Below are 11,856 nucleotides of genomic sequence, written 5' to 3' on the forward strand. Positions count from 1 at the left end.
CATACCGCGCTGCTATCTCCACCGCTCTCTCTTCTTCTCCCAGCAAGATATAGGTTTTCTCTTCCTCCTTCATGGTGATGAAGTCTGGGAAGAGATGTGAGAGTCTCCTGAAGTGAGTGTCCCTCACTGCTGAGTATTTGGAGCAGTGTAGCAGGAAGTGGGTTTCGTCCTCTATGGCCTCCTGATCACAGTGTTGGCACAGTCTTTCCTCCCTGGGCTTGTAGCTCTGCCTGTGTCGGCCACATTCGATGGCCAGACTGTGGGCACTGAGTCTATATCGGCTCAGGATCTGGCGGTCTCTGGGGTCCGGGAGTTTCTCCAGATAGGGGGCCAGTCTGTAGTCTCTCTGTAGGCTCCGGTACATGGTCAGTTTCTGTGAGCTGATGATATCATTCTTCCAGTCACTGACATACCTCTCCTGGCCTTCATCTGCCATCTTCCTAATTCCGGCTTTTGTCAGGTTGTTGTGATTGGTGTTCTGCTCCGGTTGGGTTTGGCTGGGCTGTTCCGGGGGTTCTGGTTTTTCTGTTTCACCTTCATGTATCAGGGCTTTATGGTGGTGGGAGCTTGGATTGCTCCTATGCAGGTGAGCCCGGAATGACAGCGCCCTCTTTAGAACTGTTAGGTGTAGAGGGAATCTGCCCAGCTCGGCCCGACAAGCACTGTTGGAGGTGCTCCGATGGACCTGGAGAAGGTGCTTGCAGAATTCCAGGTGGAATATTTCTGTTGGACTGGAGTCCCACTTTGACCAGTCTGGGTAGGTGTGAGGACCCCAGACTTCGCTGCCATACAGGAGGATTGGGGCGATGATGGAGTCGAAGATTTTTAGCCAGACCCTCACTGGTGGCTTCAGATGGTAAAGTGTCCTTCGGATGGCATAGAAGGTTTTGCAGGCCTTGTCTTTCAGGGTCTCTATGGCTTGTTTGAAGTTCCCTGACCGGTGAATCTCTAGGCCCAGGTAGGTATATTTGTCCGTTCCTGTGAGGTCGCAGTTGTTGAGGATAAATGATGGGTGTTGGTCTGATCTTCTCTTTCTCCTCTGGAACACCATGGTGTTGGTTTTCTTTAGGTTGACCGGTAGGGCCCAGGTGGAGCTGAATTTCTCTAGGATTTTCAGGTTGTCCTGGAGGCCTTTCTCGGTTGGTGACAGCAGCAGCAGGTCATCTGCATACAGCAGGAATTTCACCTGGGCATCGTGGAGGGTGAGACCTGGTGCTGAGGAGGATTCCAGGGCGGTAGCCAGCTCGTTGATGTAGATGTTGAAGAGCGTTGGGCTTAGGCTGCAGCCTTGTCTTACTCCGCGGCTCTGCTGGAAAAAAGCCGTTCTTTTGCCGCTCACACTCACGCTGCAGCTGTTCTCGGTGTAGGAGCTTTTGATGACATCGTAGGTCTTTCCTCCTATTCCACTCTCCAGCAGTTTCAGGAATAAGCCCGGGTGCCACACTGAATCAAAAGCCTTTTTAAAGTCCACAAAGCAGGCGTATATCTTCCCATTCTTTGTATTGTAGACGTGTCTCTGAATGAGGCTGTGCAGAGTATAGATGTGGTCAGTGGTGCGGTGGTTCGGCATGAACCCTGCTTGGCTCTTGTTGAGGACGTTGTGCTCGGTGAGGAAGGTGAGGATCCTCTTGTTCAGGATACTGTTGAACAGTTTTCCCAGGTTGCTGCTGACGCATATGCCTCTGTAGTTAGCTGGGTCATACCTGTCCCCACTCTTGTGGATGGGTGTGATGAGGCCTTGGTTCCAGGTACGAGGGAAGTAGCCGGCACTCAGTACAATATTGAAGAGTTTAACCATTGCAGCCTGTATTTCTGGTGGGCTGTACTTCAGCATTTCTGGTAGGATTCCATCTAGGCCACCGGCTTTTCTACATCTTATGGAGGAGAGTCTCTCGGTTACTTCCTGTAGTGTTATAGGTGTATCCACCGGGTTTTGGAAGTTTTTGATTTTTTCCTCCATTGCTTTTAGTTTCGCCATTATGTTTTCCTGTTCTTGGCTTAGTCCTTCCTTTGGAATGTCTTTATAGAGGTCTCTGAAGTATTGGAGCCAGAGGTTGCCATTTTGGATATGGTTGTTGTTTTTCTTGTCTTTGGTGCCCATGTGGTTCCATAGTTCCCAGAAGGAGTTGTCTTGGAGGGCGTCTTGGAGTTGATTGAGCTTGGTAGAGATGTAACTCTGCTTCTTCCTCCTGAGGATGGTTTTGTACTGCTTTTGTATGGAGTCATAGGCTTCCCTCAGACCCAGGTGGTTGGGGTCTCTGTGTTTCTTGTTGGAGGCTGTTCTCAGGGTCTTCCGTACAGCTTTACATTCTCTGTCAAACCAGCCATTGACCTGTGTTTCTTTTGGTCTCTTGTAGTCGACTTTTTTAAGGTCAGACAGTCTGGCCATTGCGTAGGATATATTGTTGAGGTCCTTTGCTGCTTGGTTCACTCCCTCTGGGTTTGGCATGTACTCAAGGTTGTAGAAGTGGTGGAGCATCCGCTGTATTTCAGGTCTGCTGGAAGCTTCTTTATATCTTGGTGCCGACATTTTGGACCATTTATAGGATGGAGGCCGGGTGAAGAGGCCGCTCTGCTGTGGCTTCTGAGTGGATGGTTTCTCTGTAGATTTCATGTACAGAAGAAGTTGGCTGTGGTCTGACAGGTGCGTTTGTGGGGTGACTATGAAGGCGCTGACATCTGCCAGGTTCAGGTCTGTAATGGCGTAATCAACTACACTCCTCCCTACATGGGAGTTTAGTGTATAACTTCCTAAGGAGTCACCCTTGCTTCGTCCATTAAGGATATGAAGTCCTAAACTTTTACATACGTTCAGGAGCTTTCTGCCACTTTTGTTGACTGTACTGTCATAGCTGTTTCTCTCAGTGTGTACAGGGTCTTGGCCGTCATTCTCTGCTCCAAGTATGTAGATGTTTCCATCCGTGGTCAGGAAGTCTCTCTCTCTCCCTGTTCTTGCATTGAGGTCTCCAAAGATGAGAACTTTGCCCAGGGCCTGATAATGGGCGGCTTCTCTTTGTAAGATCTCGAAGCAGTCTGGATTGAAGTAGGGGGACTCTGGCGGTGGTATATAGGTGGCACAGAGGTGGACATCAGATTGGCAGGTGAGGATGGAGCTGCTGATTCTGATCCATATGTGGCTGTCTCCTTTCTTCACTGGTTTGATGTACTGGTGGAGCTCCTCTTTATACCAGATCGCTACTCCTCCTGAGCCCCGGCCCTGTTTGATGTTTTTATTTTTCTGGGCATGGACCAAGAATTCATTGTATCCAATAGGCACCAGGGATTCGTTTTCGGCTCTGGTCCATGTTTCCAGGAGGATCTGAATGTCTGTATTTTTCATACTTTGTATAAAATCAGGGTCCTTTGTTTTAGATCCGAAGGTTGAGGCGTTGAGACCCTGGATATTCCAGCTGCTGATTGTAAGTGAAGACATTCTTCTGTGTGGTTTGTGTGTATATACCTTGTAATGAGTATGGCTGTGTGGGACAAACTGGATTTCTGACAGTTTTATAGAAGTGCTTGGTTCCATCCAGTCACATTATTATTCTGCGCAGTGCATTGAGCAGGTTTATTATCTCATTCCTATCTCTGCTCTGCATGTATCTGTGTGGGCTTGGTGGTCTCCTCGGTGGAGGTCTCCACCTCCGATGGTCTGACACTGGGTGAAGAGCTTTGTTTCCAGCTTCAGGAGGTAGCCTTGGGGTTTTCTGCTTTATCGTTCTCGGGGGTCTTTCAGTGTGATTATGGCCACTGTTGAATCCAGGCCCGGGGTCTCTGTTTAGCACGATGTCCTTCAGCTCTTTGGCCAGGAGGCTGACCCCTTGTTTGTTGAGGTGTTTATCATCGTGCAGGTGACTGTTGTTTATGGAGAGGTGTTGTGCCAGGGTCACGTTTGGCACAGTCTTGATCTTTTCAGTCAGTTCTGCATTGATGGCTTGGGTGGTTTGCCTGGGTATGTCCTTTCTTGGAAGCAGCGACGACAGAATGATTTTACTGTCCCGGAATTTTAGTTTTGCCATCTTTGCCAGGTTGATCAGTTGTTCTGCGATCTGCTGGTCTGGCCGATTGTTTGTACCCGTGTGTATAATAATGTGCTTTGGGTTGGTAAACCGTGGTCTACTGATGACCTCTGTCACCTGTTCAATACTTGCACAGCGGATTGTACGGACCTGTTTTCCTGGGAATAGCCGCTGTGTATTTAGGTACTTCCCATTTGAGTCAATTATTAGGACAATATCAGGACTTTGTGATGTCTTGGGTGGGCTACGGTGCTGCTGACGAGGGTCTGTGGTGCTGGCTTTGCTGGTGGCTGGTTCTGTTCTCTCTTCCATCTCTCTGGTTTCAGGATTTGAGTCCATTATTAGGACAGTATCAGGACTTTGTGATGTCTTGGGTGGTCTACGGTGCTGCTGACGAGGGTCTGTGGTGCTGGCTTTGCTGGTGGCTGGTTCTGTTCTCTCTTCCATCTCTCTGGTTTCAGGATTTGAGTCCATTATTAGGACAGTATCAGGACTTTGTGATGTCTTGGGTGGGCTACGGTGCTGCTGATGGGGGTCTGTGGTGCTGGCTTTGCTGGTGGCTGGTTCTTTTCTCTCTTCCATCATATTGTTGGTTATTATTTTAATGCTGTTTGGTGTCTCTACATTCTGTTCAGTGGTGGCCATGTTGTCTGCTCTCTGGCTTGTTTTCGTTGCCCCCTGCTGGTTCAGATGACCAGGGCTATGGGCTTTTAATTCTCTAATCTCCTTTCGGAGTTGATCATTGTCTTTTTTCAGCTCCCCCATTTCCTGTAGTGCTGCCTTGTATTGACACTTCATTTCACACATTTCGTCCCTTATTTTCTGTGTGGCTGTGTCATTTGCTGCTTGGTAATTTGCGTTGCTTTGTGAGTTTCTTTCACATGCTAATTTCAGTTGGACCAAGTCTCTTTCTAGTTGAGATAAGAAGTCTCTGATGTTATCGGGCGAGAGGTGTGAAGTGTCGGGGGTTAGGCGGCTCTGTCTGGGAATCCCTATGTGAGCATTAGAGGTAGCTGCTGGGGCTTGTAGTCCTTTATAGGTTTGTGCCTGCTCTTTGATATCGGAGAAACAATTTTCAAATTGCTGCAGAATCTCCTCCGTGCCCTGCGCCATGACTGTGCCATTTTTGTATAGGAGTATGGTGAGCGCATTGGTGTCCTCTGCTTGGCTGGTAATTTTAATCTGCTGGACACCTTTATCGTTGGTTTTAGATACATGTTTGTATCGTTTGCACAGCGCAGTGCGCCAGGCTGAGGGTTGTTCTGTATAGAATAATACGTTGGTTTTTCTTTTTGGTTCTTTCTTTGTGAAATCTGCATAAAGAGTCTCTGGATTCTCTCTAACGTAGTCCATCTTGGATTTATTGCCCCCCTGTGTTATCTCCTGATCTGGCCCCCAGCATTCCTGTGTCTCTGGCTCTGGGCTTTGTTCACTTACATGTTCTAAATTTGTGTTTTCCATTTTGTAGTTATATGTTAATTATAATCCTTGTTTCTAAGAAGATTAATTTGTAGCACGTCTATAGGTTGTGTTGTAGTTAAAGAATTCTCCTACCTTCTATAGGTCCAGGTATCAGGATGTCAGATGTATGATGTCGGCTGCTTCCAGTCTGTGTCCTCCAGGAGATTCTTGTTTTGTCCTTTAAATCCTCCAATTCTTCCTTTTTTCATAAAATGTAAAGTCCAGTTCGGTCCAGATCACTTTTATGTTCCACGGAGTTGAGTTTTTCCAGGTTTTGTCTTACAGTTGCCTCATTACAAGGTATAAAGTGATGGAAATTCAGGAGCTCATGTTCAGTGCTTCTTACTCCTAGGAATGGTGGGCGGGTAATATACATATACATACACACATCTATACATACATAGTATACACACATCTATATATACATAGTATACACACACATACATACATCTATATATACATAGTATATACACACATCTATATATACATAGTATACACACACATACATACATCTATATATACATAGTATATACACACATCTATATATACATAGTATACACACACATACATACATCTATATATACATAGTATATACACACATACATACATCTATATATACATAGTATACACACATCTATACATACATAGTATACACACATCTATATATACATAGTATACACACACATACATACATCTATATATACATAGTGCACACACATCTATATATACATAGTATACACACACATACATACATCTATATATACATAGTATACACACACATACATACATCTATATATACATAGTATACATACATCTATACATACATAGTATACACACATCTATATATACATAGTATACACACACATACATACATCTATATATACATAGTATACACACACATACATACATCTATATATACATAGTGCACACACATTCCTCTGCCATGGAGGTGCGCAGTCATGTGACTGGAGTGTCGGCTCCTGGGCCCCGCAGTGACACCACACCCCGCGCTCCGCCCCGGCGCTCCGCCCCGCTGTCCCGTACTGATCTCTGCACTCTCTCCACAGTCTGCGGACATGACGGCTGTTGGGCTGCAGGTATGACGCACCGCGGACTGAGCCCTCCATACATTTTCGGGCCCCTGGGTGCCATTGTAGGGGGGGATCCGGGGCAGAGGCGTCTTATGGCGGTGATGTTTATCATACTAGTTGATGGCATAATCTGTACATTATGCAGATAGTCAAACCCATCAGAACGAGTGAGCAGTGGCCCCTGGGGCCCCCAAATCTACAGTTGAAGCCCCTGGTTGGGTGTCTGTCCCCCCAGCACACTGGAGGTTAATGCGGCGCAGTTTATAGACTCCGGTTTATAAGTGTAATTAGCGGCAGTAAGGGAAGGTTTACAGCCTCCGTGCAGAGCAATGTCCAGTGGGGAGGGGAGATTGTCCGAAAACGACATAGTACCGTAGTGCTCACCTGAACGTCACACGGTGCTCCAGACGGGGCTGCGGCACTACTTGGGGGACAGTATACAGATCGCAGTGCTATATAGGAGGGGACAGCGGACAGATGGCAGTGGTATATAGGAGGGGACAGCAGACAGATGGCAGTGGTATATAGGAGGGGACAGCGGACAGATGGTGGTTGTATATAGGAGGGACAGCGGACAGATGGTGGTTGTATATAGGAGGGGACAGCGGACAGATGGTGGTTGTATATAGGAGGGGACAGCGGACAGATGGCAGTGGTATATAGGAGGGGACAGCGGACAGATCACAGTGGTATATAGGAGGGGACAGCGGACAGATCACAGTGGTATATAGGAGGGGACAGCGGACAGATCACAGTGGTATATAGGAGGGGACAGCGGACAGATCACAGTGGTATATAGGAGGGGACAGCGGACAGATGGCAGTGGTATATAGGAGGGGACAGCGGACAGATCACAGTGGTATATAGGAGGGGACAGCGGACAGATCACAGTGGTATATAGGAGGGGACAGCGCACAGATGGCAGTGCTATATATGAGGGGACAGCGGACAGATCACAGAGGTATATAGGAGGGGACAGCGGACAGATGGTGGTTGTATATAGGAGGGGACAGCGGACAGATGGCAGTGGTATATAGGAGGGGACAGCGGACAGATCACAGTGGTATATAGGAAGGGACAGCGGACAGATCACAGTGGTATATAGGAGGGGACAGCAGACAGATGGCAGTGGTATATAGGAGGGGACAGCGGACAGATGGTGGTTGTATATAGGAGGGACAGCGGACAGATGGTGGTTGTATATAGGAGGGGACAGCGGACAGATGGTGGTTGTATATAGGAGGGACAGCGGACAGATGGTGGTTGTATATAGGAGGGGACAGCGGACAGATCACAGTGGTATATAGGAGGGGACAGCGGACAGATCACAGTGGTATATAGGAGGGGACAGCGGACAGATGGCAGTGGTATATAGGAGGGGACAGCGGACAGATCACAGTGGTATATAGGAGGGGACAGCGGACAGATCACAGTGGTATATAGGAGGGGACAGCGCACAGATGGCAGTGCTATATATGAGGGGACAGCGGACAGATCACAGAGGTATATAGGAGGGGACAGCGGACAGATGGTGGTTGTATATAGGAGGGACAGCGGACAGATGGTGGTTGTATATAGGAGGGGACAGCGGACAGATGGCAGTGGTATATAGGAGGGGACAGCGGACAGATCACAGTGGTATATAGGAAGGGACAGCGGACAGATCACAGTGGTATATAGGAGGGGACAACGGACAGATGGCAGTGGTATATAGGAGGGGACAGCGGACAGATCACAGTGGTATATAGGAGGGGACAGCGGACAGATCACAGTGGTATATAGGAAGGGACAGCGGACAGATCACAGTGGTATATAGGAGGGGACAGCGGACAGATCACAGTGGTATATAGGAGGGGACAGCGGACAGATCACAGAGGTATATAGGAGGGGACAGCGAACAGATGGTGGTTGTATATAGGAGGGGACAGCGGACAGATGGCGGTTGTATATAGGAGGGGACAGTGGACAGATGGCGGTTGTATATAGGAGGGGACAGCGGACAGATGGCGGTTTTATATAGGAGGGGACAGTGGACAGATGGCGGTTGTATATAGGAGGGGACAGCGGACAGATGGCGGTTTTATATAGGAGGGGACAGCGGACAGATGGTGGTTGTATATAGGAGGGGACAGTAGACGGATGGCGGTTGTATATAGGAGGGGAAAGTGGACAGATGGCGGTTGTATATAGGAGGGGATAGCGGACAGATGGCGGTTGTATATAGGAGGGGATAGCGGACAGATGGCGGTTGTATATAGGAGGGGACAGCGGACAGATGGCGGTTGTATATAGGAGGGGACAGCGGACAGATGGTGGTTGTATATAGGAGGGGATAGCGGACAGATGGCGGTTGTATATAGGAGGGGACAGCGGACAGATGGCGGTTGTATATAGGAGGGGACAGCGGACAGATGGCGGTTGTATATAGGAGGGGACAGCGGAGAGATGGCGGGTGTATATAGGAGGGGACAGTGGACAGATGGCGGTTGTATATAGGAGGGGAAAGCGGAGAGATGGCGGTTGTATATAGGAGGGGACAGTGGACGGATGGCGGTTGTATATAGGAGGGGACAGTGGACAGATGGCGGTTGTATATAGGAGGGGACAGCGGACGGATGGCGGTTGTATATAGGAGGGGACAGCGGACAGATGGCGGTTGTATATAGGAGGGGACAGCGGAGAGATGGCGGTTGTATATAGGAGGGGACAGTGGACGGATGGCGGTTGTATATAGGAGGGGACAGCGGACAGATGGCGGTTGTATATAGGAGGGGATAGCGGATAGATGGCGGTTGTATATAGGAGGGGACAGCAGAGAGATGGCGGTTGTATATAGAAGGGGACAGCGGACAGATGGCGGTTGTATATAGGAGGGGACAGCGGACAGATGGTGGTTGTGTATAGGAGGGGAATGCGGACAGATGGCGGTTGTATATAGGAGGGGACAGCGGACAGGTGGCGGGTGTATATAGGAGGTGACAGCGGACAGATGGCGGTTGTATATAGGAGGGGACAGCGGACGGATGGTGGTTGTATATAGGAGGGGACAGTGGACAGATGGCGGTTGTATATAGGAGGGGAATGCGGACAGATGGCGGGTGTATATAGGAGGGGATAGCGGACAGATGGCGGTTGTATATAGGAGGGGATAGCGGACAGATGGCGGTTGCATATAGGAGGGGACAGTGGACGGATGGTGGTTGTATATAGGAGGGGACAGTGGACAGATGGCGGTTGTATATAGGAGGGGAATGCGGACAGATGGCGGGTGTATATAGGAGGGGATAGCGGACAGATGGCGGTTGTATATAGGAGGGGATAGCGGACAGATGGCGGTTGCATATAGGAGGGGACAGTGGACGGATGGTGGTTGTATATAGGATGGGACAGCGGACAGATGGCGGTTGTATATAGGAGGGGATAGCGGACGGATGGTGGTTGTATATAGGAGGGGACAGTGGACGGATGGCGGTTGTGTATAGGAGGGGACAGTAGACGGATGGCGGTTGTATATAGGACGGGACAGCGGACAGAAGGCGGTTGTATATAGGAGGGGACAGCGGACAGATGGCGGTTGTATATAGGAGGGGACAGCGGACAGATGGCGGTTGTGTATAGGAGGGGACAGCGGACAGATGGTGGTTGTATATAGGAGGGGATAGCGGACAGATGGCGGTTGTATATAGGAGGGGACAGCGGACAGATGGCGGTTGTATATAGGAGGGGACAGCGGACGGATGGTGGTTGTATATAGGAGGGGACAGCGGACAGATGGCGGTTGTATATAGGAGGGGACAGCAGACAGATGGCGGGTGTATATAGGAGGGGACAGCGGACAGATGGCGGTTGTATATAGGAGGGGATAGTGGACAGATGGCGGGTGTATATAGGAGGGGATAGCGGACAGATGGCGGTTGTATATAGGAGGGGATAGCGGACAGATGGCGGTTGTATATAGGAGGGGACAGCGGACGGATGGTGGTTGTATATAGGAGGGGACAGCGGACAGATGGCGGTTGTATATAGGAGGGGATAGCGGACAGATGGCGGTTGTATATAGGAGGGGACAGCGGACAGATGGCGGGTGTATATAGGAGGGGACAGCGGACAGATGGTGGGTGTATATAGGAGGGGACAGCGGACAGATGGCGGTTGTATATAGGAGGGGATAGCGGACAGATGGCGGTTGTATATAGGAGGGGACAGCGGACAGATGGCGGGTGTATATAGGAGGGGACAGCGGACAGATGGTGGGTGTATATAGGAGGGGACAGCGGACAGATGGCGGTTGTATATAGGAGGGGATAGCGGACAGATGGCGGTTGTATATAGGAGGGGACAGCGGATGGATGGTGGTTGTATATAGGAGGGGACAGCGGACAGATGGCGGTTGTATATAGGAGGGGATAGCGGACAGATGGCGGTTGTATATAGGAGGGGACAGCGGACAGATGGCGGGTGTATATAGGAGGGGACAGCGGACAGATGGTGGGTGTATATAGGAGGGGACAGCTTGTAGAAATGCAGCGGCTGCAGATATTCCCTCCTGTAGTAATATCACCTGTTTTCTCCTCAGTTGGCGCAGACCTCGTTGCCTCGGCTCCAGTCGCGCTCGTTCTTGGAGACTTTCCTCAGGGCTTTGATCACGCTCAGCGCAGGGACCGCCGTGGTCTTATCGTCCATCTCAGTGTGTGACGGGCACTGGCTTTTCTCTCCTGGGCAGCAGCCTTTTGGAGTATGGGGAACCTGTGAGAAGGACGCATTGTGCAGCCCGGAGTTGAGGAGGATCAGTGATGCCATGGTGGTGGTCCGCTCAGGTGTGTCCCTGGCTGTGGTCTTGGCAATCTTCGGCCTGGAGCTGCTGATGGTTTCCCAGCTTTGTGATGATGACCATTCCCGGAGGAAGTGGTGCATGGGCTCAGTGCTGCTCCTCGTCTCCTTCGTGCTATCCTCCGCAGGGACTCTGACCTACGTCTTCCTCCTGAGGGCCGTGCTGGTGCGCAGCGCCTTCACCCTGACCTTCTGGTGTCAGCTCCTGGGAACCTTCCTCTTCTTCCTCAATGGTGTCAGCGGCCTGTACTGTGACCACCTGAGCGGCAGAGACTGCGGCCTTCTCCGCGCACAGTGGACTCCGGCCCTGGCAGAACCAGACTAATGCCGGCAGCGGGGACCACTGACAGCGTAAAGAGGGAACTGCCCGTTACTGACTGCAGCAGATGATGGGGGTGATTGTTCTGTGCACACAATGCTGTAATCAGTGTAGAGCCACATAAACCTGGTGATGG

The 11,856-nt window shown here is 50.0% G+C and overlaps 1 protein-coding gene across 1 annotated transcript; it reads left to right on the forward strand.

Annotated features, from left to right (window-relative positions):
• Positions 1 to 6,512: 6,512 nt before the first annotated feature.
• On the forward strand, positions 6,513 to 11,856 carry TMEM37 (transmembrane protein 37). Its single transcript, XM_069735299.1, has 2 exons — positions 6,513 to 6,577; positions 11,148 to 11,856. The coding sequence occupies exons 1-2, from the start codon at positions 6,557 to 6,559 to the stop codon at positions 11,724 to 11,726; spliced, it is 600 nt and encodes a 199-aa protein (XP_069591400.1). The 5' UTR covers positions 6,513 to 6,556; the 3' UTR covers positions 11,727 to 11,856.

Source organism: Ranitomeya imitator, chromosome 7, assembly GCF_032444005.1.
Source record: "Ranitomeya imitator isolate aRanImi1 chromosome 7, aRanImi1.pri, whole genome shotgun sequence".
Classification (NCBI taxonomy): Eukaryota; Metazoa; Chordata; class Amphibia; order Anura; family Dendrobatidae; genus Ranitomeya; species Ranitomeya imitator.